This window comes from Eptesicus fuscus, chromosome 10 (assembly GCF_027574615.1).
Source record: "Eptesicus fuscus isolate TK198812 chromosome 10, DD_ASM_mEF_20220401, whole genome shotgun sequence".
NCBI lineage: Eukaryota > Metazoa > Chordata > Mammalia > Chiroptera > Vespertilionidae > Eptesicus > Eptesicus fuscus.
In genome coordinates, this window is record NC_072482.1 from 96,905,269 (window position 1) to 96,930,919 (window position 25,651).

The following is a 25,651-nucleotide window of genomic DNA, read 5'->3' on the forward strand; positions in this document are numbered from 1 at the left end:
CGGACAGAGCCGACCTGCCCTGGTCACCACAGGCCCGTGGACACACCAGCGCGTGACCTTCACCCTAACACCGTCAGCGTCTCAGGCGGTTTCACAGGAAGTGAGGGCTGAGCCAAACCCGCGCCCGGGGCTGCGCGCACAGGCCAGGGCGGGAGGAGGGGCCGGAGCTGCTTGGAGGGCCGCGGGCCTGGGTGTCCCGAGGTGTGGACACTGTCTAAGGCTACACCCGGGTTCTCTTCACTCGCAGGCTCAGCTCTGGTGTGCTCCTGGCTACGCCGGGGGGGGGGGGGGGGGGGGGGGGTACGACGGGGGACAGCGGGCCTGGAACTGCGGCCTAGAATCGCTCACGTGCTGCCCGCCTCGGGTCAGCGAGAGGCCACCAGACTCACCCGTCAGCACAGCTCCCCGGGGAAAGCCGTGAGGGCGCACAGGGAGGTCAGTGCTGTGAGGGCGCACAGGGAGGTCAGAAGGTGGAACCTTCTCCACCACAGCAGGACTCCACCTCACACACGCACACCACGCACCCGGGACTCCTTCCCGCCAGCCAAGCCGGGGAGGGGAACGGTCACTGGGCCCCACGCGGGAGGCTGTTCAGGAGCCGGGCGCTGGCGCTCGAGGTCAGCTCTGTGGCCTGAGCCGTCCTCCCCCAGAGTGCCGACCCGCCACGCCGCACCAGGGAGCTCATGGTCATCTCGTAAAATTCCCATTCCTCTCGGCCTTCCTGCTGGCAAACAGCGAAGCAAACACCTGCATCCCTGCCCCAACTCAACGTCTCCTAGCAACAAGGTCTGGCGCATCCGAGGCTGAACCGCTACACCCCCTCCACGCACACCCTCCACGCACACCCTCCACACACACCCTCCACGCACATCCTCCACGCACACCCCCCACGCACACCCTCCACGCACACCCTTCACGCACACCCTTCACGCACACCCCCCAGGCGCCTCCCCCAGGCACACCCTCCACGCACACCCCCCAGGCGCCTCCCCCAGGCACCCCTCCACGCACACCCTCCACGCACACCCTCCACGCACACCCCCCAAGCACACACCCCAGGCTCCTTCCCCAGGCACCCCTCCACGCACATCCTCCACGCACACCCCCCAGGCGCCTCCCCCAGGCACCCCTCCACGCACCCACGCGAGGCTGCTTACCATCCCCACAAATGACAGCACAGGATAGAGGAGGTGTTTAAAAACTGTATTCAATTATTCACACCGCAGGGTATCTGTTAAAATTATGAACAGCTCTGAATGTAGTTCATGTATCATACATATATATACTTCGTATGTCTAGTTACATATCGACAAAGGACTGCGCGCTGCTCCGAAGCGGTGCCGTGGACCGAAGGCGGGTTCTGCAGGTGGCACCCATCTAGACGCGCGGCCGGCGGCTGGGATGCCGAGTGTGTGTACAACTCGCCTCGGGTTATAATGAACAGTTGCTGTTCATCGTACAAACGTGACAGGAGGGGGTTCTCTTACATACAAAGACGGCAAGTGAGCACGGAAGAAGGTACACACGTGTACAGCGCGTGTCACTTACAGACGCAGAGGCCGGGCCTCATCAGGTCATTGGCCTTGTGCATTTTACAAAGATTCCCGTGATGCGTACAAATAATGACTGGAAATTTACTCAGTTACACGCAGCTGGATATTGTTCATCTGAAATTCCTTCTCCTTAATCTAAAGACAGCCCGTCGGCCTCGGGTACAGATCCAGGGGCGGGAGACGGGCGTGGGGCACGTGGGGTCTGGTGCCGTGTGACCGCGCTGCGCTCCGTGGCGTGGTCAGCAGGGAGGGTCGCCCAGACTCTCAGCGAGGTGGGGACCTAGGACTTGTAAAGAAAGTCACCTTTTCTTTTCAGAAAGATCCAAAATGCTGCATTTCTTCAAATGGTGGCACCTGTTCACAGTGTTTGGGGCAGCGGTTCTCGGCACGGGTTCAGGGCCTGCTGTAGCCACGCCTCCAGTAACGTGCTCACAGAATGCACACCGTGCAGCGGGTCACGTGGGAAGTAACACCCCGCGTGCCACCCTCGCCGGCTATTTGAGAGGCGCAGAGGACTGCCGCGCCCAGCCCACGCGGCACCGTGGGAGGGCTGGAGTACTGGAGAATACACCCTTAAAACTGGGCTTACAGCAGCAATGAAAACTGTCCATCGAAACTTCTGCAAACACACAGCCCCTCACACACATCAGCTGAAAACCAACCGCTCGGCTCTGCTGCCTGGATCCGGCGGAGTCTCTGCCCAGCCCCTGGGTGGCCTGACCTGTGTCGGGGGAGGGGAGCGGCCGGCCGCAGCGGGGCTGTCAGCACCCGCCCTGGCAGTGAAGCGAGGCCCTGGTCGCCTTCCGCGCACGGCTGCGCACTGACAGTGCAGGTGGAAGCTGAGTGTCCAGTGGGGGCAGGCTGCCTGGGGTTGCAAACGTGCTTCTCGGGAAACACCCATGTCTTTCTCTTGGTTCCATCTTCTAACAATTTAAACCAGAACAGCATGGAAACTTCTGTCTTTCCTTTTTGCTATTTTTATCATCACAGAAATGCATCTAACTTAATACTTCACACAACCAAAATGTCCCGCTGAAAAAGGAAGGAAAAGTGTGCTGGACTGAGCATCACGAATTCAAACTCAGGATGAGACTTTAAAGCAATCGGCGAAACGTGGATCCGGACAGGTTTATGCAACGCGAACCTAGAACAAGCCGGCAGGCACGGCGGAGGGACCGACAGCGCCCGGCCAAGGTACATTGCACAGTGACTGGAAAGTCAGACCAACTCTCACAATAGAAGGCATACACTCATGTGACTAATTAATGTCTTTAAAGAAGTAAACGCTAACTCAGCAAAGTGTAGAAAGCATGTTGGAAATATGTAAAGACAGAAGAGCTTTTCAAAATCCAGATCATGCATGCGTGCCTGGAACCCAACAAAACCACATCGCACATCACAGTCAGAGCCACGGCTGGGAGCGCAAACAGGGGTGCACAGCTCACTGGTGGCAGTCGCCAGGGTGTATGCGAATAAAATCGAATAAAAGGCAGAAATCGGTGAGGAGGGAATGGTTCTAGCTATTCAACTTAGTGAGGTTAGCCATGGATGCGTCCCTTTACATGTCTCCAATTGCAGTTAAGAAAAGCAAAATAAATATATGCATGTAAAAGAAAAATTACAGTATTAAAAAAATGGTAGGGACCAAGGAATGGTGAATAATTTAGTCCTATTTAAAGCTCAAACGTTAATTTTGAGTTCAGAGACTAGAAGATAATACTCAAAACTAAACATATTAAAAATACCCAGGTAGCTATAAGGATTGATGTCGCCACAGGTCTTGTGTATGTGAACATTCCAAGAAAGCAAAATTCACTGAGATGGGCTGCACACCATTAAAGAGCAAACTAAGAAGCATGCAGGAGGAAACCTACACGAAGCGGCCTCATTTCCAAGGCGCTGCCCGCGCTGCCGGCACAGCCCCAGGGCACCGTGGCCACCGGCACAGGCGCTCGGCCTGAGGGGAAGGGTCGGGAGTGAGAGAACAAGGTTCCCCGCCCGCGTCTTAGAGGTAACCGGCCTGGGAACCAGCCCCATCCCGCCCAGGAAAAGGGCCGTTTTTGAGAATTACTTTCCAAGCCAATGTATTTCTTTGAAGTTTCCTAATTCACGAGCCACCGCCCACTACTGAGCACTACAGGGCTGGCATTTCTAGAACGGACCCCAGAGCCCGGGTCCACATCCAGGCTGTTTCCACCTCCTACAGGATCTCCAATCGGCACACATCCCGGCGTGGAGGGAAGAGGGACAACGTGTCTGACAGCAGAACTGTCTGCTGCGACCCAGCGCGGCAGGACACGCCTGCGGATCATCCGGTCTCCCTCTCCTCACAGCTGTCACCAGATTCCTACCAACAGGGAAATCTGGCCCCAAATCAAACACCACCTTAATGAGAAACTCGTCAGAACTTCCAGTGATGAAAACCATCTTCCCTTTTAAAACAGGATTTGGGGAAAAGGTGAGAACAGAACTCTCAAGGTTGTCTGCTAAATACAGGGTGACCCGCCCCCCCCAAAAAAAGTACCCGCACTTTAACAGCTGGTGGCTGGATTTTGAAAATGAAATGGATTTTAATAAATGCCGCCTTCACAATCACTCAGTGTGTACAGACTTTGTTCTGGGGCACCCTATAGATCTGCCAACATAGAAAAAATACTCCCAACTACATGTTCCTTTTCAAAAACGGATTGTTAACTACATGTGACTGCCCCTGGAACCTCGCACTCTGGGCAAATCTCTGACCCTAAGTAGGTCTCACCCGTGGGGGAGCAGCGTCACTCGTCCCCATTAGAACACGGCCCTGCGCTCACACCTCCTTTCTACCCTGACAACAGTTCACAGCAGTTTCACCCATAAATCACACGCATTTCTTTGGGAAACTGGAGAGATCACATAATACACCTGCTGCGTCCAGATACGAGGACGCTCCGTAACAGCCTATCAGCACAGCAGCCCTGCCACGCACGCCAGCCGCCGGCCGGACCTGTGAAAGCAGCAGAGCCCGTGCCGCCCTTCACCACCAGCCAATCAGGCAGCGATCTGAAGTGAGAGCCACCCCCCCCCACCCCCCCCGCCGTGCAACTGGGTCTCCAAGTTCATCGGATGACCAAGTCCACTTTTGTGGCTGCAGGTGGATCCGGTGGGGGAGGCTCAGAACGTGGAGGCCACAAACCACGAGCCGCTGTTCCACTCACTTCCACGAGCACGGGCAAGGGCCGCTCCAATCAGCTCTTAGCAAACGACACACAGTTTCAACGTGAAAAATCAGTCTTTGAAGAATGTGGCTGTTTTTTATTTTTCGTGTGTTTGCTTCTGTCTCGCTCTCACACGTGTGTCTACATACAAGTGTGTATCTACATATGTACATGAGTGTAAAGCTACATACATCTGTGTATCTAGCCAGAGTGGCACTTCTCTCTCCAGCTGCTTCGCCCTACCTCATATTGTAGAATTACAATAGCAGACGGGGCTCCGTGGAGGGGAGGCGGCCACGTCCAGAAGCCTCCCCACCCCCCGCCGTGAGGAAATTGAACACATAGTGTTAATTTTAAAGAACAATGTTTATGCACAGCTCCCTGCCCCACGTAAACAAACCATGCTGTAGAAACAACTGATTTATCTTTGCAAGAACCAGGCTCCTATGAACCACCGTGTGCACAGTACAGCGTATGTAGACGAGTATTTTAAAAATCTACGTTAGTAACGGCCTCAGTCCAGCTTCCTGCCCGGGAACAGTGGACTCGCTATTTGGCACGGACCAGCCTGTCACACTGTGAGCCCCCAGCTAATTCCTGCAGGTCAGGACGACCGGGTCACAGGTTCCGACCCGACAGCGTCCGTGTGCTGAAAGCCACGGCAGCATCACGTGCCCCAGAGGTAAACTGCTCAGCTTGTCATCCCTGTGCGGGGTCCAGGCTGTTACTTCTGTGTATTTTTCACAAACATTTACATTATGGCATGATGGGAGTCCGCCAGAGATTATGCAGAAGGAACTCACACCACAGGACTGACTCTGTGGATGTTGGGCGTTGAGCAGAGAAGACAGGAGTCAGCTCCAGCCTGGCCGGGTGGCTCAGTGGTTGAGTGTCGACCTATGAACCAGGAGGTCACGGTTCCATTCCTATTCAGGGCAAGTACCCAGGTTGCAGGCTCGATTCCCAACAGGCGGCGTGCAGGAGGCAGCTGATCAGTGATTCTCTCTCCTCATTGATGTTTCTCTCTTTCCCTCTCCTTTCCTCTCTGAAACCAATAAAAATATATTTTAAAAAAGAAATCCACTCCGGCCCTCGCTCTGGCTCCTTCCCGTCCTGACACGCAGCTCAGGCAGGACGAGGGCAGCAGGAGGCTGGAAACGTAGAGAAGACTCAAGTTCTAGGTTTAATGTGATTTTGGGAGAAATCAATGGCAATGAAATAATTTGAAGAAGCCTTTCAACGTGAATGTGCCATGACACAAAGTGAAACTATAAAGAAATCATCATTCGAAATTCACATTTTACACCCATAAAAGCCTGTCGGCTGAAAAAATGCACATGCCTTGCTTTATTTTGTTCTCTTTGCAAAATGATGTGACTGTGCCAAGGCCGAAAAGAAACCATCTTAAATGCCCTCTGCACCCCTGCACGGGGCCTGACGCCTGCCCTCATCCTGGCGCAGCTCCTCCCCAGGAGAGAAGCTGCTTCCTGCGGCGGGGCTGCCCCGGCCACCGGAGCCCTGGGCACCAGCAGACGCGCTCCAGAGCCCACACGCCTCCCCCGGCGGTGTTGACACATCCGCGGGAACCTGGGTGGCCTCGGTCCTGCGGCTGCCTGCTGCGCCCACGCCCATCACAGGCAGGCCACACATGAACACCCACAATCGAATGCATAAAACTCCTGTTTATAGCCAACAACATCGAAGCGACGGTGTGAGAGCCCAAGTACACTATCGTAATAGTACCAGTTCCAACCCTCGCTGGAAAGACCAGGGCAAAGCACCCTTTGTGAAGAACGTCTGTCGTCCCCAGTAAGGCCTCAGCAATGTCAGCCGTAAGGCCAGGCCGGCTCGCCGGCCCGTGGCCCCGCGGGTCGCTGTCTGCGACGCGTGCGGGTGAGCCTGGCAGGTCAGCTGTGGGCGGAGTCACTTGATGGCACCTTCTGCACGAGGCTGGCGTCCCGGTCGCCAGGTATAGGTTTCCCCACGAAAACAAAAGGCAGAAAAGTCAAAGAAGCGAGACGAGCGTCTGTGGTGGGCACCCCCCCCCCCCCGGCCATCAGTCGTCCATCTTCACAGGCAGCTTCTCCGAGGGGCCCGGGGCCGCCGGCTGGGACGAGATCCAGGATGGGTTCTCCTCCCCGCGGATCACCTTCTCCCACTGGCTGAGGTTGTTCCTGGACAGACGACCAGCGACACGGGCTGTTTACTGGGGTCCTGGGCTGCGCCTCGGCGCGGACCCCACCCTCCTGCGGCACTGCCACACACCAGGGCTTTGGGTGCTGTTCTGACTGATGGTCACTCACTTGCTAGGCCAGGCAGGCTCCCATTTGCCTCCCTGACTGGACACCACAGCTCAGTGTCCCCAGAAGAGCCTGAAGCCACCTAAGCCTGGGGGAGGGGCCCGGGTCCCAGATGGCAAGGGCAGGAGGCCAGTGAGGCTCAGGACAGACCATGTCACCCAGTTAGAAGGGGTGGCAACGTGGGGATGTGCCTAAGTGAATCAGCCAGGCAGAGAAAGACAAGTATCACACGATCTCACTTAGGTGTGGAATCTAATGAACAAAATAAGCTGATGAACAAAAGAACCAGAGGCCTGGGTCCCAGGATGGACACGTCAGCGCAGGGCTGGGGCCCTGGATGAAAGGAGGGAGCCGACCGTCTGTGCACAGCTCGCGGACACACATGCCAGTGTGGGGTCAGAGGTGGTGGTGGGTGGGGAGGGGCTCGGCAAAGGGGCCATGTGTGACCGTGTCAACAGGAAGAGCCCTGCGCAGTCTGAGTCCCCCCAAGGCTGTACGCACCTGCAGGCTTTGAGGAGCGGCTCCGTGGGCGGGAAGATCCGGGTGAGGGTGGTGTAGCAGGGGATGGCCACCGCGTTGTAGAAGCCGAGCTGCCCGTGGAGCCACCGGCAAGAAACACACGCATGTTAGCCACCCCGCAGCACGTGTCCTCCGGGCGACGCCTGTCCCTAAGCCTGCCTGCCACATAGAAGGTCTCACTGAGCTACGGGAGACCGGGCGTCACTCTCCCGAAGGGAAGCACGAGGAAGCCTAAAGCACATCCGTTACTGTAACCCCAGCACCACCTTCCGTGGGACCTGCTTTGGATGAAGCAACTGTGATCCAGGTGCCATGCTTACCTCTGGTAAGATCTGGAGTTCCCCAAGGCGTGTCCAGGTCAAGCACCTGCTCTAAGAGCGCCCCCCCCCCCCCCGACCCCAGGACCAAGCCGGGTCTTTGCTTGTTAGCCTGCTGCTCTGGTGCCTAGTTCGCTCTCCTGATGTTACACTCAGCCCCCCTCCCTTTCCTGACCCACTACAAATCCCAGGGACTGGATCCCAGTTCCCTCAACTCGTCAAACCCCACCGTTTCCCATGGCTTCCCAACGTCTTTCAAGAAAACGGCCTTCTATGGGATGTGCCAACGGGGAGAGAGGTTCGGAGCGACTGGTCCTTGCGCGTGCTCCTGCCGGACAGTCTGCCCGCCCCGCCCCTCACTAGCTCTGCCCACGCATTTCCGCCCTCCGCCGTGGCCAGGCGGAGACCTGCCTCTCTAACATGGAGCAGACCTCACAAGATGGGGGAGCACAAGATGGGGGAACATGACGGGGGGCTGGAGACAGGCATGCCATCCTGTAGCAGAGAAGCACTGCGCAGCAATCGTCATTAGAAGCAATGCAGTTGGTCGAGTGTCAGGTGACCACAGAAGTGCTTTATCTAAAACACTCTCACCCTGTAATGAGCCTGTGACATTTGGAAAAAACCAACTATTCTCTTACTTCAGTAACACGAGAACTCAGCCCGGTCTTGGTGACATGGGCAGCCGCCCTGTGCGTGCTGCTGGGATGACCGCTCAGCTCTCCAGAAAGAAAAGCATCGTCAGGTCCCGGCCTTAAACCAACTACCCACACGTGTACAGGGATGACACAACGCGTGGACAGACCCCGTGGCACGAGTGGCACAATCTCAGGATGCAAAGCCTTTCCCGTGGGCCCTGCGTGGGAGGCTCACAGACACACACCAGGCTGGAGAGACTGGCCCCACCGGGAAAGGGCCATAAACAACGGAAAGAGCCACTCAACTCCAAGTGCCCACGCAGCGTGCGTGCCAGGCGTGCGGCGCATCGCGCGGAGGAGAGGGAGCAGCCCGTTAGGAGCCGCTAAGCAACGGGCTGCTGCTCGCAGAGGCCGGGAGACGCAGGAGCCTGCCGCTCCCGCCGGGCTGGCGCCCTCCACGCACAGATGCCGGGATGAGCAGTCAACCAATCACCTTCAGGCCGAGTAGGAAAACTGGAGAACTGAGTCAGAACCATCATCCTGCGGCCCGGCCGCGTGGCTCAGTGGTTGAGCGTCAACCTATGAACCAGGAGGTCACGGTTCGATTCCCGGTCAGGGCACAGGCCCGGGTTGTGGTCTGGATCCCAGGGTGGGGCTGGAGGCAACCAATCAATGACTCTCTCTCATCATTGATGTTTCTCTCTCTCCCTTCCTTTCTGCAATCAATAAAAATATATACTTTAAAAACACCATCAGCCTGTAAATTCTCTGAAATTATTTCTACCCTGAATTCCATAAGATAACTATTTGTCCATAACTAACTTCCTAATTGTGGCATTAGAGGATGGGGAGTTAAAAAGTCATCACACCACACATGTGCACATGGAAAGTTAACAAGGCACAAGAACTCTCAAGACATAAAAAGTTAGTGTTAGTTAAGTATTTTATGTATGTTCCCTGGACAGGGAATGGCTGTCCATTTATGGCAAGATAAAACTAAAAGTCTATGCATTATTTGTTAGAAAAAGTGGGCCTAATCAAAATCTATAATGCTAACCTCCAAAAAAGTATCTGTTTATTCAAAGACAAAATACTTTCTGCGTGTTAAAAAAATATTAACAACTCACACTCCTCCAGCCCCTGTGTCTCAGGCCAGGAAAGAAGTCTGTCCACAGCACAGCGTCTGCGGGAGGGGCTGCCGATGAGGTGGGCGTGGACTCGGGGTTCCCGGCTGTGGCCTTACGCTCCCCGAGGAGCTCCCGTGGCTCACGGTTCTGCCTTCTGAACAAGACCACCCCCACACCTCACCCCGTCCACACCGCTGCCCTGCCCTCAGCCTCCAAAGTCGCAGGCAGCCTGGGAACTAAACAGAGGACAGAAGCACCGGCCTGGCAATGCAGACTCGGCAGCGTCCACTGCGAGGGCGGCGCCTGAGCTCTGAGCCCGGCAGGCTCGGCTCGGGGCAGGGAGTCAGGGGCAGAGAGAGGATGCTTGTCGGCCGCTCTCAGATAAAGCACTAAAGCTCTTCTGTGAGCTGCCAGACCGGAAGGAGGCACCTGTGCACATGGAACACAGACGGCATGTGCTTTATCCATGTCCGACGGCACGACCGCCTCACACTCGCAGACGTCACAGCATCATACCTGGCCTTGTGGGACCTCATCCCTCTTGTCCCGGTCCATCATAGGAATGGGCTGTATTCCCAGCTTCTTCATCTCGTCGCCCTGAAAGGAGCGGGGACAGTCATGCTTCTCACTTACAAACAGGCGCAGTCCTCAGGGTTCTCCCCTCCAGCCACTCACTTTCTTCACAATGAACCCTGCTGTGGTGACTGACAGGACAAAGCCCAGACAATGAACACCTCAGCGTCGCTGTGGTCTCTATCCTGAGGCCCCTCTGCACTCGCTGCCCAGACCCAGCTGCCTCTGCTCCCTCTGCAGGAGGCAGGCGTTTCATAGAGGAGATAGAGCCACGAGTGAGGAGAAACATGGAGCAACCCCCAGCCCTTCCCTGGTGTTTCCCTGGTGTTCCCGTGCTGAGCGGGGAAGCTGGGCCAGGAGGGGAACAGGGTCCAGACGGTGCCGTGCGGAGGCCGCAGCCAGAGGCTCACTACAGGTGTGGCTGCCAGCTCTGGGCCCAGCAGCCTGCAATCAGGATGCCACTCGCCTGCCGTCAAACAGCACGAGTGGGAGCAACCTGCACACGGGCGGGGCCCTCGGCATTCAGGAGCAACGGGAACAAGAGAAGGCATCCCACTCACTCGGGGACAATTCAGAAGGAAAACTCAGGAGTAAGACACACATTTCTGACCATTCAGGTCTCAGGCAGGACAGGTGTTCACAAACCAAGTGCCTCCCATGCTGGCTCCCAGGCGGGGAGTGCTGTGCATGCACTGTGGACAGGTGCACGGACAGCCCCCAGGTCTGTGGGGCAGTGCGACCCCCTCACATTTCTGCCTGCACTGCCCACGACTGCGGCCCCCCGGGGGCCTGGACAGGGCCTGTCCCGACAGATGAGCGTGCTCACTCCTGAGCGCGGGCACCACTGCTCTACGAGGAAGACCGGCGCTGTTCGGAAGCAGGCCCTTCCGGTGGGTCAGAGCTGGCCACACTCGTCAGACGCAGCAACCCCTGCGCGCACCTTCTGTGCCAACGCTAAGCCCGTCGGTGTGTGACCGACTGCAGCCTTTTGGAATAACTTGCAACACGAGCAGCTAACTTAGTGCTACTACGTCACCCATATGCTTACTTTCTCTTCGTTTTCCCCGTTTCTTGACATTATGAAGTCACATGAAAACCAACGACCTACCTCAGCCCAGAACTCTGCATAAATGTCGTTGGCCGTCAACTTTGTAACTGGCCACAGTTTCGTCACAGAACAAAGGTCACAGGCAGTCATCATCAAGCCAATGACGCGGTCTCTAGAACAGAGGACACAGAGCGGTCAGCACCACTCATGTTGGGTAAGGCCTACCTGTATGGCCTCATTTTACCTTAACTTCTTCTTAAAAGTCCTATCTCCAATGGTAACGTTCTGGGAATTAGGACCTCAGCCCGCAGCCACTTTCTAGAACAAACGTGAGTCTAGCGTGAGCCTCCCGCAATCATTCGCCTCTGTCCACACAACACTGGCACAGCCGTCTGACGACCGTTCCTGTACAGGGAAGCTCACGTCAGGTCAAGGTCTGCCAGTTTGGCTTTTGCTTTGTCAGAGCTGCCTTGACGGCTCCAGGCCCTCTGGACAGCACACCGGGAAGGCACGACCACTCTGTTCACAGACGAGGACTTAATATAACTGACAAATGTGTTAGGGAACCTTTAGGGAAATATATATTTGGCTACAATGGGTAAAGAAATTGGAAATTTTATAAGAGATACAGAAGCTATAAAAATGAGCCAAAAAGGAATCTCAATCCTATATAATAAAAGCATAGTATGCAAATTGTCCCCTCAACCAGGATTTCGTCCGGGAGTTCGACCAGAGAGGGAGGCCCTGGCTGGAAGCAGCGGTGGCAGCAGGCAGTCGGGGGAAGGGAGAGAGGCCCCAGCTCGCAGCAGCAACAGCTAGGGACCCTACCAGTGCACAAATTTCGTGCACCAGGCCTCGAGTATACTACCTAATAAAGAGGGAATATGCTAATTGACCATCATGCCCTCACAAAGATGGTGGTGCCCACAGCCAATAAGGAGGAAATATGCTAATTGACTGCCACACCCTCAAAGATGGCGGCACCCACAGCCACAAGATGGCAGCGTCCAGTCCCCTCAGCCCCGCCGGGGCAGCAGGCACGTCACATGGCCACGCCCGTCCCTAGGTGGGTCTGGCTGCTCCTTGTGCCTGCCTCCAGAGTCCCCCAGTTCCCTCAGCCCCCCAGCTGCCCAGGGCCGCCCGAGGCTCAGGTAACCAGGGCCGACCGAGGCTTGCGCTGCCGGCAGTGGCAGCAGCAGAGGTGTGATGGGGGCATTGCCTTCCCCTGATCGCCGGGTTGCCTCCCGCCCCTGAGGGCTCCTGGACTGTGAGAGGGGGCAGGCCAGGCTGAGGGACCCCCTGCTCCAGTGCATGAATTTTCATGCACCGGGCCTCTAGTATAAAATAAAACATTGGCTGGAATGAACAACAGATGGGCGAGGACATTTGAAAGGACCAGTGACACTCCAAATGGATCCCCCCAGAGCACCAAGCACTCCCGGGCTCCCACACACTGCACAGGACGTGCACCTGTGGGACTGGTTGTTGAGGTTCAGCGAGCCCGTCTGGTGCATCTCCTCCAGCTGCTTCCTGTTGCCGAAGTAGAGGGCGAGGTCCGTGGCGATGATGGCTTTGCGGATGATCTCGAGCACCTGCTCGTACTCGCTGGAGCTCAGGGTGGAGAAGATGTTGTGCCCTTCCAGCTGTGGAGACAAGCGCACAGTGACAGGCACCTGCTCGAACCCGCGGCGTTTTCCGTTCCTCCAAGGAGAGCAGGGTTACAGTCACAGAGCTTATTCTTGTGCTATTTGTTCATCACTGTGTATTTCCCATAGGACAACTGTAACCCTACTTAAGCCACACCCAGTATCATCAGCCAATGGCACTGAAACGACGAATGGCATGAAGGTTTTGGTTTCTCTTTAAGCTATAACCATAAAGCTATCAGTTAAATGAACTGTGAAACTACAGTAATGTCATTTGCTATCACCAAACCCCAGTGATTTAATGATAAACCAAGTTTTTGGATATTTCTCATAAGTTATTAAAGGACTGGAAAGTGTAAAATATCTAAGTAAATAATTTCTTCTTAAATCAGAAACAGTAGTAATTTGTAGATTATACTGAAAATCAATGGCGTAAAAGTCATCTATATCCTTGTCCCCTCCAGCCTAATGAGTACCAGCCTCCTTGGCCTTATCCAAGAAGAACCCGTCCCACAAGCTCAAAATAAATTCAGCACGTCCACGGCTCCCACAGGAGGAACTCCCACACAAGCACACGTGGCCGAGGTGCACAGCCGCAGGGCCCTCTCTTTGTCCTCAGGCGGCCTCTCCCACCACGGCCCCGACAGTCGCCGTCTGGCTGCTACTGCCCCAGCAGTCTTCTTCCTCATGGGAATCTTCTAAAACTCCCACAATAATTCCCCCCTCCAAGAATTTTAGGTCTTTATTTGTAATTAAGATAAAAAGGGACTGTTTTTGTTCACACAGAAGAGGTTGAGATAATTAAGATGCATTAAATGTGTGGGTTCATCACTTACGTTTTAATGATTTCCTTATCAGTGGTCTGCAAGTGTTTTCACTTGTTGTAGCTATAACCATTGCAACTATGTTAGTGTGTCATTCGTGACCATGTGTTCATCCCATTCTAAGTGTCCCTGGTCTAAGACAAAGGAGGACCCATTTCAAAGGTCTGCATGTTCTGCCAGTTACTTCGGATTCACTATTTCTTTTACTACTTTTCAATGTTGAAAGAGGAAGAGTTCAGGACAGGACCTTCAGAATGCAAAGTGGTATCCGGGACCCTTTTGCTTCCTCCTTTAATTTTATGAGAGTAAAGGAAGTTAATAAATAAACAAAAATGCCCCCTTCCCTTCAAGAGACTCTAGAATAAATATATTCTCAATATTTTGCTACAAAAACACAGGAAAATAAAGGGGATATATGCAACCAGATACACCAGATAAACAGCTTAAAGCACCCTTCAATAGATGACTGGATAAAGATATGGCACATATACACAATGGAATGCTACTCAGCCATAAGGAAAAACGAAATACTGTGTGTGTGATGAATCACCATCATGCTAAGTGAAATAAGTCAGACAGAAACACTGAAGAGCCATATGATCGCACTCTTATCTGAGAGATAAAACTGAAAGGCATAAGTGAACAAACAAGACAAATAAGCTGACAAAACTCATAGGCACAAGCAATGGCATCTGGCATACAAACCACCAGGTGTGTGTATGGGGGGGAACACGTGAGGGAGGGGTTCCCAGAGGGAAGGGTTCCCAGAGGGAAGGGGTAGGCAGTCAAGGGTAAAGAGGGTCAAATATATGGGGATGGAAGGGACAGGACTCTGGGTGATGGGCACACAGTGGAATATACAGATGATGCAGCATAGAATTGTTCACTTGAAACCTATAATTCTATTAACCAATGTCACCCCAATAAGTTTAACTAAAATGATAATTTAAAAAGAAGAGTATCTATGAAATTCTAATTTTTGTATCCATAAATAATTATTGGATACGAAAATATGTTTAAAGCTCCAATTTCACATTAGTTAATAACTTAAAGCCTCATGAATACAATGGGTTTATATCCCAATTGGTAAAGAACTGTAAACCCAAGAATGTTTCTAAAGCCGCCGAATGGGTGAGCAGCCATACATTCTTATCTCCATGGAAGCAGGTGAGTGGGTTCTGTAGGTACTCCAGATCCTAAGGTCAGAGACACCAGGGAGTCCACCCGGTGCTGAGACCTGCCCAGTACTACACCAGCCCGGTGCTACACATGCCCGGTGCTGAGACCTGCCCAGTGCTGAGACCTGCCCAGTGCTACACCTGCCCGGTGCTACACATGCCCGGTGCTGAGACCTGCCCAGTGCTGAGACCTGCCCGGTGCTACACCTGCCCGGTACTACACCTGCCCAGGACTACACCTGCCCAGGACTACACCTGCCCGGTACTACACCTGCCCGGTGCTACACCTGCCCGGTGCTACACCTGCCCGGTGCTACACCTGCCCAGGACTACACCTGCCCGGTACTACACCTGCCCGGTGCTACACCTGCCCGGTGCTACACCTGCCCGGTGCTACACCTGCCCGGTACTACACCTGCCCAGGACTACACCTGCCCGGTGCTACACCTGCCCGGTGCTGAGACCTGCCCGGTGCTGAGACCTGCCTGGTGCTACACCTGCCCGGTACTACACCTGCCCAGGACTACACCTGCCCAGGACTACACCTGCCCGGTACTACACCTGCCCGGTGCTACACCTGCCCGGTGCTACACCTGCCCGGTGCTACACCTGCCCAGGACTACACCTGCCCGGTACTACACCTGCCCGGTGCTACACCTGCCCGGTGCTACACCTGCCCGGTGCTACACCTGCCCAGGACTACACCTGCCCGGTGCTACACCTGCCCGGTGCTACACCTGCCTGGTACTACACCTGCCCAGGACTACATCTGCCCGGTGCTACACCTGCCCAGTGCTACACCTGCCCGGTACTACACCTGCCCAGGACTACATCTGCCCAGTGCTACACCTGCCCAGTGCTACACCTGCCCGGTGCTACACCTGCCCAGGACTACACCTGCCCGGTACTACACCTGCCCAGGACTACACCTGCCCGGTGCTACACCTGCCCATTGCTTCACCTGCCCGGTGCTTCACCTGCCCGGTGCTGAGACCTGCCCGGTGCTGACACCTGCCAGGTGCTGAGACCTGCCCAGTGCTACACCTGCCCAGTGCTGATTCCTGCCCAGTGCTACACCTGCCCGGTGCTACACCTGCCCGGTGCTGAGACCTGCCCAGTGCTACACCTGCCCGATGGTACACCTGCCCGGTGCTACACCTGCCCAATGGTACACCTGCCCGGTACTACACCTGCCCAGTGCTGAGACCTGCCCGGTGCTGAGACCTGCCCGGTGCTACACCTGCCTGGTGTTGAGACCTGCCCGCAGCTGAGACCCGCCCAGAGCCGAGAGGCCTCCAGCCCTAGCCATGGGGGTGCTAGAACGCAGCGCCCCCGCCTGCTGGAGCACACCTTCCTGCCTCAGCCATATCTTCCCTCACAAATGAGGGACACCGGTGCTTGGTCCGCAGGTGCTCAGTCCGCGGGGTTCCCTCCGTGTGGATGGCAGCAGCTCAGGACCTGCTGTGTCCAAGGCCCAGTATGACGAAATGTCTGACTACAAAGTGTAGGTGCTGTGTACTAAAACAACAAATGCAACTCAAGTGCACTCCAAGTTGTCACAAAGGTTCTTGACCTGCACCCGGTCACTAGCGCTGTGTGCCAGGCTCCGGAATGAAGCCCCTGCCCAGCCCTGCCCGAGCGCCGCCCAGCCCACCTGCAGGATGGACACGGTCTGGGAGAAGTGGTGCTGCTCCATGGTGGACGTGGAGTAGAGCGCGGCCAGCGGGTGGTCGAACTTCTGCAGGTAGCTGTTGCTGAAGCCCCTGTGGTCCAGGTCGTGGCACAGACACGCGATGAGCAGTCCTTTGCGCTGTAAACACCACACAGGGCACAGGCGTTGAAAACCAAGCGCGGGCCAGGGAGGCCCCCGGCCGTCACTCCTGCCACACCGCCTCTGCCGCCCGCCACCGGCAGCTCCTCAGCAAGCTCTGATCCCGAGACTAACTGCTTCGACACCTCTGGGCTTTCCTGCTCATGAACTTGAGTCAAAGGACCCCTCCTCAGCTCTGGGCAGAGGGTAGGTGGGGTCCAAGAAAGCCAAGGCCCCCGCGAGAGAAGCCGATGTGCCGGGAGAGGGCAGCCTCGTCCTCCATGAGCAACCTGCTCATGTTAGAGCCCAACACGTCCGTCATTGTAAACTAGGAGGGTGACAGCTAAGTCACAGGACCTGTGCGACGTGGCACATTCCAGAGAGGAGAGCAGGCTGCAGCGCAGGGAGGGGCACAGGTGAGAAGGGCCTGAAGACAAGGAGGGGCGCAGGCGGCCCTGGGAGGCGGGTGGGCGCGCAGTGGGTAGACACCTGCTGCGGGTGGGCCCTCCCTGAAAGCCAGCGGGTCAGGGAGGCTGTGGCTCGGGGACCGCGGGGAGAGGACGACGGAGAGACGGAGGCGGGGAGGCTGAGGACCTCATAGGCCTTGTACCCTGCATGAGCCAGGGAACGCGACAAGACAACTTCATCATCAGAGATGAGGGCTCCCTTCCCTCCATGGCTAGGGGTCTCCTGGAGCAGGACACCGGTGATGGAGAGAGGGGACCACGGTGAGGGCTGCACAGGGGCCAGGTGGAGAGGGGGTGTGGGGCATCAGGCAGCTCCAGATCTGGAATGCTTGCAAGAGGCTAAGCTCTGACCCCCCAACACACAGTGGGCCCAGCGCACAGTGGGCCCAGTGCACAGCGGGGCGAGAATGGACGAGCCGTTCCAGAACCTCCCGGCTCCGAACTGGAAAGCTTCCCGGGGACCCACGCCAGGTGTGGGAAGGCAGGGGAGGCAGTGACACACCCCAGGGCCCACTTCCCTGCGAGGGGATCGCATGGCACTAAGGTCGGGATCGGTGGCCCCTCAGTGGTGTGTCCATGTACCCAGAGCACGAGGACACGGGCAACCACTGAAGGGAGGAGCCAAGGCTGCAGACACCCCTCTTCCCTGGGCATCGTTCAGTGAGGCTGGAGTCTGCGCATCTGCACTTCTTACTCAAAACCCTACGGCACAAACCTGGTGTGGCCGTCTATACAACGTGCTCCTGTGAGTCACAGAGCCAGGGTCTGTCCCGGAGCCTGTCACACATCCACGCCACCCGCGTGCCCGACTCCGAGGGGGACAGGAACACGGGTCCCGGGGAGGGAGCCCGTGGCGCGCACCTCCAGGTCGGAGAAGAGCCCCAGGTTGTTCTGCAGGATGGCGTACATGCAGTGCGCCACGGTCACCGCGTGCTTCCAGTTGTGGTAGGGCACCCGCCGGTAGTTCTTCTTCACGGACATGATGAAGCGGCACAGCTTCTCAAAATCAAAGCTGTGGGGGGGAAAAGACAGGAGCCGGCAGTCAATACACCCAGGAGAGGCCTCTGGTCTGTACCGCACGCACGTCTGTACTGAATGCGCGTGACCGTGAGGGTCTGGGGACGCATCCCGGCACCCAGGACCCTCACTCACGCTTCCCCGATGCTCCGGCCAATGCGGAGCGAGGGCTCTGTAAGAGCTCCTCTCTGAGGTGCTAGCCGCCCACCAGGGAGCAGGACTGACCGCCTGCGGCTCCCCATAACTCCACCCATCGCCTCCTCACCTGGCAGAAATCCCGACCCCAGAGCTCAGCAGACAACCTATGACCATCTGCTGACGAGCATTCTGCTCATCATTTCCCAAAAGCATATTCAGATTCGCAAACTACAAATACGTATACCATGGGAATTTTCTAGATGAGTGGTATCTTTTCAAAACGAATCCAAATTAAATGATCCTCAACTATTAGTCGCCATGACTCTATCCTGGCACAGTACATGGTAGAAATGGCATTTCGTTATAAAATATGGTTATCGTATGTTATTTTATAACCTAACATGTATTCATACCTACTTAAGGGCTTACCAATGTTCTCAGTGGATTTTAAGGCCGCTTAAATCAAAAGCACAAGACAAAACAGGGCTTTTTGAAATACCAAAGAAATGAGGGTTCAAAAAGCTTCTAAAAATATGTAACCTATATTTTCTCCACTGAAAGTTTTCAAATGTCCTTGAAGTGTACGGAAGCCATTTTAAGAATTCCGAACGGTCAACCCTCCGTTGACATACATGAGAATTAAGTGGAGTGGCCACCTGTGTGCGTCCATTTTAAGGAGTAACTTAGTCACCGCTGGACGGAACACACGGGCTTCAGCGGCCCTGGAGCAGCTCAGGCTCCCAGCCACTCCGCGGGGAGAGGGGAGCGAAGGCGGGCGCTCCTCTGGGCCGCGCGGCGAGGGGCCTGCAGTGCGAGCAGCAGCCCCAGGGAGTGCCTGACACAGGTCTAGGCTGGGAAGGGGACACCTGTTTCCTTCTACCTGTTCTGCCTGGTACACAATGGAAGTTGAAGGCTGACACAAAGGTACGTGTATATGCCAAGCACACTTCCAACAGTGTGCAAGTATGTGCCGGGGACTCCTACCTCTTTCAGTTAGACAGCCTAAGTTCACTCCCCCACATTTTGATGGCCACCTGGTTCTATCCATGCTGAGCCGAGGGACAGAGAGCTCATAGCCGCTATGGGGAAAATGAGAGGGCTGCGGCTCTGTCCAAGTCTACTAGCCTTTTTAACGTTAAATCTTTAGAAAAGGCAATTTACATAGAGTATGTGTTAATAACCCCCCCTCCCCGAAAGTGACAGGGCGTCCAGGTAAGGGAGGGAGGGGCCATGTCACTCCACAGTCTGAAAAGGATGTCTCCAGGCCCTTCGTACCAGGACGTCCCACAGGAACGATGGATCATGTAGACAAAAATCCCAGGCCACATGTTCTCAAAGGGACCAATGTCAAAGTGGAATCTGAAAAGAAATGCAGAGAAGGCTGTTTATTCCTACATCAGTTCACACATACTAACGAGAAAGAAAGCAGGGTAACTGCTGTCTCCTGAGGAACTGAGAGACACGGAGTCAGCCTCTCTCCTGCCTCTCAGTCACGTCTCTGCTGTAGGTACAGGTTTCCAGAAGGAAACGCCACTCACGCCCTCAGGAACTTAGTGCAATATGTGCTTAATTGTCATTGCTTAATTTCCTATCAAACAGTCTGTAAAAAAGGAATGCTGTGGTTACTATCAGAACAATGAAAAAGTAAAAAAGTTATATTATGAAAAATGCACAGACATTACATAACTCATAGATAAGGGAGTAAAAAAAACTTAAAAAAATTTTTAGAGCTAAAGATTATCCTATCTTCTATTTAAATCCACAGGAAAAAATTCATAAATATAAACACACATCCGAAGTTTTTACCTATTTTTCATTTGCTAACTTACTGACATTTAACCCAATTAAACAGAGTGGTATGTGGTATAGTATTTAAAAAACATTATCCTCCAGTCATCACATTCCTGACACCAAAGGGGTGCGTTTCCTACACCAAGTGCTGTTCCACAGCGCAGCTCCATCCTGAGCCGCCTGGGAGTAGCAGAGCCCCAGGCTCAGTCCTCGGCCGGCAGACTGCCCCTCACTTCACACAACAACTGCGAGTCCGGCCGCCCTGTTTCTGGCCAAGCAGCAAGAAGCCGAGGTTCGGTGACGTGCGACCACAGCTCCCAGACTGCGGGAGCAGTTTGCTTACTACTTGGGGTTCACTAGGAAGGAAGCACGTCAGGAGGAGACCGGGGGGGGGGGGGGGGGAGAGGGAGGCACAGGCAAGCTGTGGGCAGGGGCACCGGCTCCGTGCTCTCTCAGGCTCCCCCTCCCCAGGATGTGATGCGTGTGCGGACATCTCTCGAACCCCTATTCAGGGTTTCCTCCTTCAGGAGGCCTTACCCCCAAGGCATGACTAAGTTGATGATGGCCTTTGATGATGACCTCATCCCCACCTCCTGCACCCCCAAAGTCCTAATCACATGGCTTGTTCCTGGCACCCAGACCTCACCCGCTAAGGGTTCGTCCTTGGCATAAACCCTTGTACGGTTGAGTCTTATTACGAATAAGGAAGGACACCCCTTTACCCACATCACAGGGTGTAGGAGCTCCTGCCAGGAAACAACTACAAGACCAAGTGTACACATTCCTTATTATAGCACAACCAGAGGCCCGGCGCACAGATTCATGCACCAGTGGGGTCCCTCGGCCTGGCCTGCGGGGATCAGGCCGAAACCGGCTCTCCGACATCCCCCGAGGGGTCCCAGATTGTGAGAGGGTGGTTTTTGGGTGACGGACCCCAGAATTAGGCTCCCTCCTGTCTGGCTCTAGGTGTGTCACCCGAGAACCGCAGCTGCCAAGTCACTGCAGCTCAGCAGTTCCTCTGTTGAGCATCTGCCCCCTGGTGGTCAGTGTGCATCATAGCTACCGGTCGGAGCATCTGCCCCCTGGTGGTCAGTGCACGTCATGGCTACTGGTCAGACGGTCGGATGGTCACTTAGGCTTTTACATATATACTAGAGGCCCGATGCACACAATTCATGCACAGGGCTCAGCCCTGGCAGCCGAGGCAGCCCACGCAGCTGCCTTGGCTCTCACAGCCCCAGCTTTGTCCAGAAGGTCTTCTGGCTGTCTGGTCTAATTAGCATATTATGCTTTTATTATTACAGACAGATGTATACTATATATACCATTAAAAGATAAACTAAGGCATAGCTGACATTTTATGAGCTAATCTGACCAAACATCAATTCCACCAGAAGTGTTAGCCCCGAGGTGGTGAGGAGGGCTGCATCCAGGGGAGGGGAGACCACAGAGAAGGGGCAGTAAGAGAGAGGTGCTCACTGATTGGCTGCAGCAGAGAGAGGCGCTCACTGATTGGCTGCAGGTGAAGTGGCTGGCTCTTTGGGGATGGGCTGTCCCGTGTTTCCACCTGTTACCTAGGCCCCCAGGACAGTGAGGCCGCCTCATTTCAGGGCCTCCTTGTTTAATTACCGCCACTGTATGCCCCATTATAAAGCAACTATCAGCGCTGGGTCACTTCTGGGTAGTTTCTATGCCGTTAGTGTTGGCTTGTACTTACAATGGGTGTACAAATTACCAGAGGTTCTACCACCAGCAATTGCATATATTAGCATATAGAGCATAGGATTGGAAAACAAATTGTGAAAGTTGAATTATGAGCTTTTCCAATTTGTAAATTTGAAATTATACAGAAAACTGTTACAATCTGATATCAAATGCCATTTAAATATTAAATATTATATAGTGTAAACTGTACAAAAGACTAAAGAGAACAGCTAACATTTAGGTTAACTCGTTTCAAAACTGCGTTCAGTGTTTTTTTTTAATATGAGACCCGGACAAGCTGTACCCTGAGACCTGGAATCCCCTCGCGAGGGAGAAATGGCAGCGTGCAGCTGCACCGGCACTGCGGTGTCTGTGCCCCTAATCCTGTGCCCGGTTCCCCTCCAGGGGGACCAGACCACGCCCGAGCGCCAGGCGGGGACTCACAGCTCCACCTCCTTGCAGAGGCGCCCGGGCAGCGTGAAGCGCATGAGGCCCTGCCACTCCTCGGCCGTGCAGATGCTGTGGTAGGACAGCTTCTCCATGGTCACGCGGTAGATGCACTCCGAGTGGCGGATCCGGTGGTACATCTGCAGGCAGACAGGGAAGGGGACGTGCGTCATTACAGTTCCGGGCCTGGCGAACAGCGACTGGCACCACCACCACCCCTGAACCTATTCCTGTGTCTACCTCCACGAACCCTGGAGCGCCCCACACATGCGGCCTGGCGGGGACAATACAGGACGACGCGTGTGTGAGAGGCTGAGTAAGCCTGGAACAGCTGTCTTGTTGTTGTTAATCCTAATGTCACTTTTTTCCATTAATTTTTTAGAGCATGAAAGAGAGAAGGAAAGGCAGAGAGAAACATTGATGTGAGAGAAACACATCGATTGGTGGCCTCCTGCACACGCCCCGACCAGGGCCCGGGAAGCAGCCTGCAACCAAGGTATGTGTCCTTGACCGGAATTGAACCCGGGACCCTCAGTCTGCAGGCCGACACTCTATCCCCTGAGCCACACCGGCCAGGGCCAGCTGTCTTTGCCAGGCCTCCTCTCCGGGAGGGAGCCTGCTGGCTATTCCCCGGCCGGCACCTCATCCTTGGACTCGCAGCTACAGGCACGTAACACTCACACCTGCCGTCTAAAAGCCATGCGGTCTGCTGTTCCAGGCCTGACGGTGGGATTATTATAAAGCCTGGATGGAGATGGGCAGAGCTGAGTGAGTCAAGAATGAAGGTGTTTTTTCTGTCTCCGTTTAAAATGCTGAGCTTCATCCTGGGTGCTCTCGGTCCTCCCGTCCAGGAGTCTCAGATGCTTGACTGCAAGGGCCTTCATTAGTCAAGCACGTTGGAGACTCGGGCCCCGTACGTGGACATTCCTTTAGCAACTGTGTGCACACGCACTGCGCTGACAGGTCATGTGTTTTATAAGAACACACTGAAGTAGACATTTTTAAACGTACATATGTTCATGCTTACTGAACACAGCCTTTTGTTCTTACTAAACAATGAGAGACATTACAATAAAAACACTGTAATGTAACTAAATGCCTGTTATCAGTCGGCATGTTCTTTTTTACTCCTTGGTGGGGTGGTGACATGATGTCTGGCTCAGTTTCACCTATTTCCATGCTGATGTTCAGAAAGCTGGAAGCTGTGCCAGAAAGCATGTGGGTCCCAATGGAACGACACTGTCCTGCCTGTTCTTAAACAGCCACTTGTAGCTTCGTTCCCTAACAGCTAATATTTTGGTTGAAACTCAGATACATTTCTGTTTTCAGGAACTCAATCAGTTAATCCTGAAAGCTAAACAGCTGAATTTCCATATAAGCGTCGGTTCACAGCGGTGAGGAGTGGCAGAGAGTTTGTTCTTGTGTTCTAGTTGATCACTTACTACTGTCCGTATGCACAACTGCCCTCCAACTTCTGCCCACCCTGTACCATCCAACAGGCTCAGGCCAAGGAAACGACGGCCAACATCTGTCTTCCGAGTGCCCTCTCCGGGACGGGAGTTGATTGGGAAAGCCATTACTTTCGGTGTTAATGCCGCGGGCTGTGTGGCTGTGAGCAAACTCCTTAAGCTTCCCGTGTCCTCTTTCCTCAGCTCATCTGGAGTCAATGTCAGAGAAACTACTTCAGTGAAACGCTCCATGCTTCCACCTTCTCGTGAGTGAGAGCAATTCTCTGGGCCCCTGAACCCCAAAGGGACCACCAGGCACACCAGTGACGCTGCACCGTGGCCCGACCTTCCCATGCCGCAGAGCGAGGTTCCGGAGACGAAAGTGAGACGGCTCGAAGGGGCTCTGTGGGTCAGACTAGAGCTGCCAACATACAACCAGAGAAACAGAGAGAAATGGACGCAGAGGCTTCTGGGTAAACTCTCTGCTGAAACAATGAGACACAGGGGCACGTCCCAGTGGAAAGACCTCAACTGAGAGGTCACCATCAACAGGAACGGGAGGTTCCTGCCTGCAGGGTGCGAGAGCACATCACTCTGTGATATTCCCGTCAAAGTTATAACCTCAGAGCAAAGCAAGAGGAAACATCGGCCGAAGCAAATTAAGAACTCCTCACAGTAACTGGGCTGCATGCTTCACAGCCCCCGGCCTGCAGGACGGAGAGGAGGGGACAGGCCCGGGGTCAGCTCCAGTACCTAGCACAGGGGCTGGATATGTCCCCACAATTCAGACGTTGAAACCCTAGCCCTTCGAATGTGCTCGTGTTTATAGACTGGGTCTTTAAAGAGGTGATTAAAGCAAAATGAGGTCAGCAGGGTGGGCCCTGATCCAATACAACTAGAGTCCTTGTAAGGAGAGGAGCTTACACACAGACAGGAACCGCAGGCCCAGGGAAGACCGGGGAGGGGCACACACGTTGCATTAGAATAACCGTGGGTGGGCAACGGAAACAGGTGAGAGAGGGAGGAGGCTGATGCTGCCTTTCCAGTCACTGGCGCTTGCCACTGTTTTTTAAATGGGCTGCGTAGGTACCAAGTTGCTACAGCGCTTGGATTCCACTGGATTCATGTAAAAGCTAACAGTAATATTCAGAATATACTGGAAATTACATTCTCTGCAACTCTGAAGCTAAACAAATGCAAGCTGTCACTGTTTTATTTACGGCGGAGACCGAACCTGAAGAAAAAGATAGCTGATATCCTGTTTCTTTCCAATGAGCCACGCAACACTCAGTGTTCCCAGCAGAGGGCGCCCTGGCACCACAAAGGAAGCTGGGCTCTCAGGAAGGAGCACTGAGCTGGTTTCCTCCGCCCCTGAAGTACTCTTTCTCCCATTGGGGGTCCTAGTCCTCCTTAAGCGGTTTCCATTAGTTACCAAATTAATCCTGTGGAACGTGGTTCCATTTCCAAAAAGGCAATTTCTCTAAATTATTAAGGTGGTAACTTCCATTTCTACTGATTGCACTTTATCAAAAAGTTAATAAAATGTTCCCTAACTTCAAAATCCCAGTCCTGTCACGAAAGGAATCCTAGAGTTTATAACAGACTAAATGTCCAACTCATTGAAAATGGAAAAGATGGTAAACTCAACTACTCTAAGTGAGACGGCACAGGGGAGCGGAAGCACCTGCAGTGGGCAAGCAGGCAGGACGGGGAGCTTCCTGCTCCTGGCACCGCCCTCCTCACGCCACGGCGGCAAGGCCAGACAGTGAGGCTCCGAAAGCGCCTCCTCCCTCATCTCCGTGGACGTGAGGCTTGAACAGCTCACCTTGTTTAACTTCTCCCTCCCCCCGCAATGTATTTTTATTGATTTGAGAGAGGAAGGGAGAGGGAGAGACAGAAACATCAATGATGA

General features: G+C 54.5%; 1 protein-coding gene and 1 non-coding gene across 3 annotated transcripts in view; both read right to left on the reverse strand.

Annotated features, from left to right (window-relative positions):
* Positions 1-4,518: 4,518 nt before the first annotated feature.
* Positions 4,519-4,594, reverse strand: MIR9352 (microRNA mir-9352). The gene is given in 1 exon segment (NR_129217.2): positions 4,519-4,594. It is a non-coding gene; the product is annotated as a microRNA mir-9352 (primary transcript).
* Positions 4,595-6,414: 1,820 nt separating this feature from the next.
* The window catches only part of PDE10A (phosphodiesterase 10A), a 117,661-nt gene continuing 98,424 nt past the window's right edge, over positions 6,415-25,651 (reverse strand). For both annotated transcript variants that reach the window (XM_008156675.3, XM_028132928.2), the window contains exons 14-22: positions 22,289-22,431; positions 19,625-19,708; positions 18,056-18,206; positions 16,572-16,727; positions 12,740-12,912; positions 11,330-11,441; positions 10,165-10,245; positions 7,549-7,637; positions 6,415-6,921 (exon numbers count right to left, since the gene is read on the reverse strand). In XM_008156675.3, the coding sequence (XP_008154897.2) occupies positions 6,804-6,921; positions 7,549-7,637; positions 10,165-10,245; positions 11,330-11,441; positions 12,740-12,912; positions 16,572-16,727; positions 18,056-18,206; positions 19,625-19,708; positions 22,289-22,431 (1,107 nt within the window). In that variant the 3' untranslated portion in view covers positions 6,415-6,803. The remainder of the gene's footprint in view (positions 6,922-7,548; positions 7,638-10,164; positions 10,246-11,329; positions 11,442-12,739; positions 12,913-16,571; positions 16,728-18,055; positions 18,207-19,624; positions 19,709-22,288; positions 22,432-25,651) is intronic.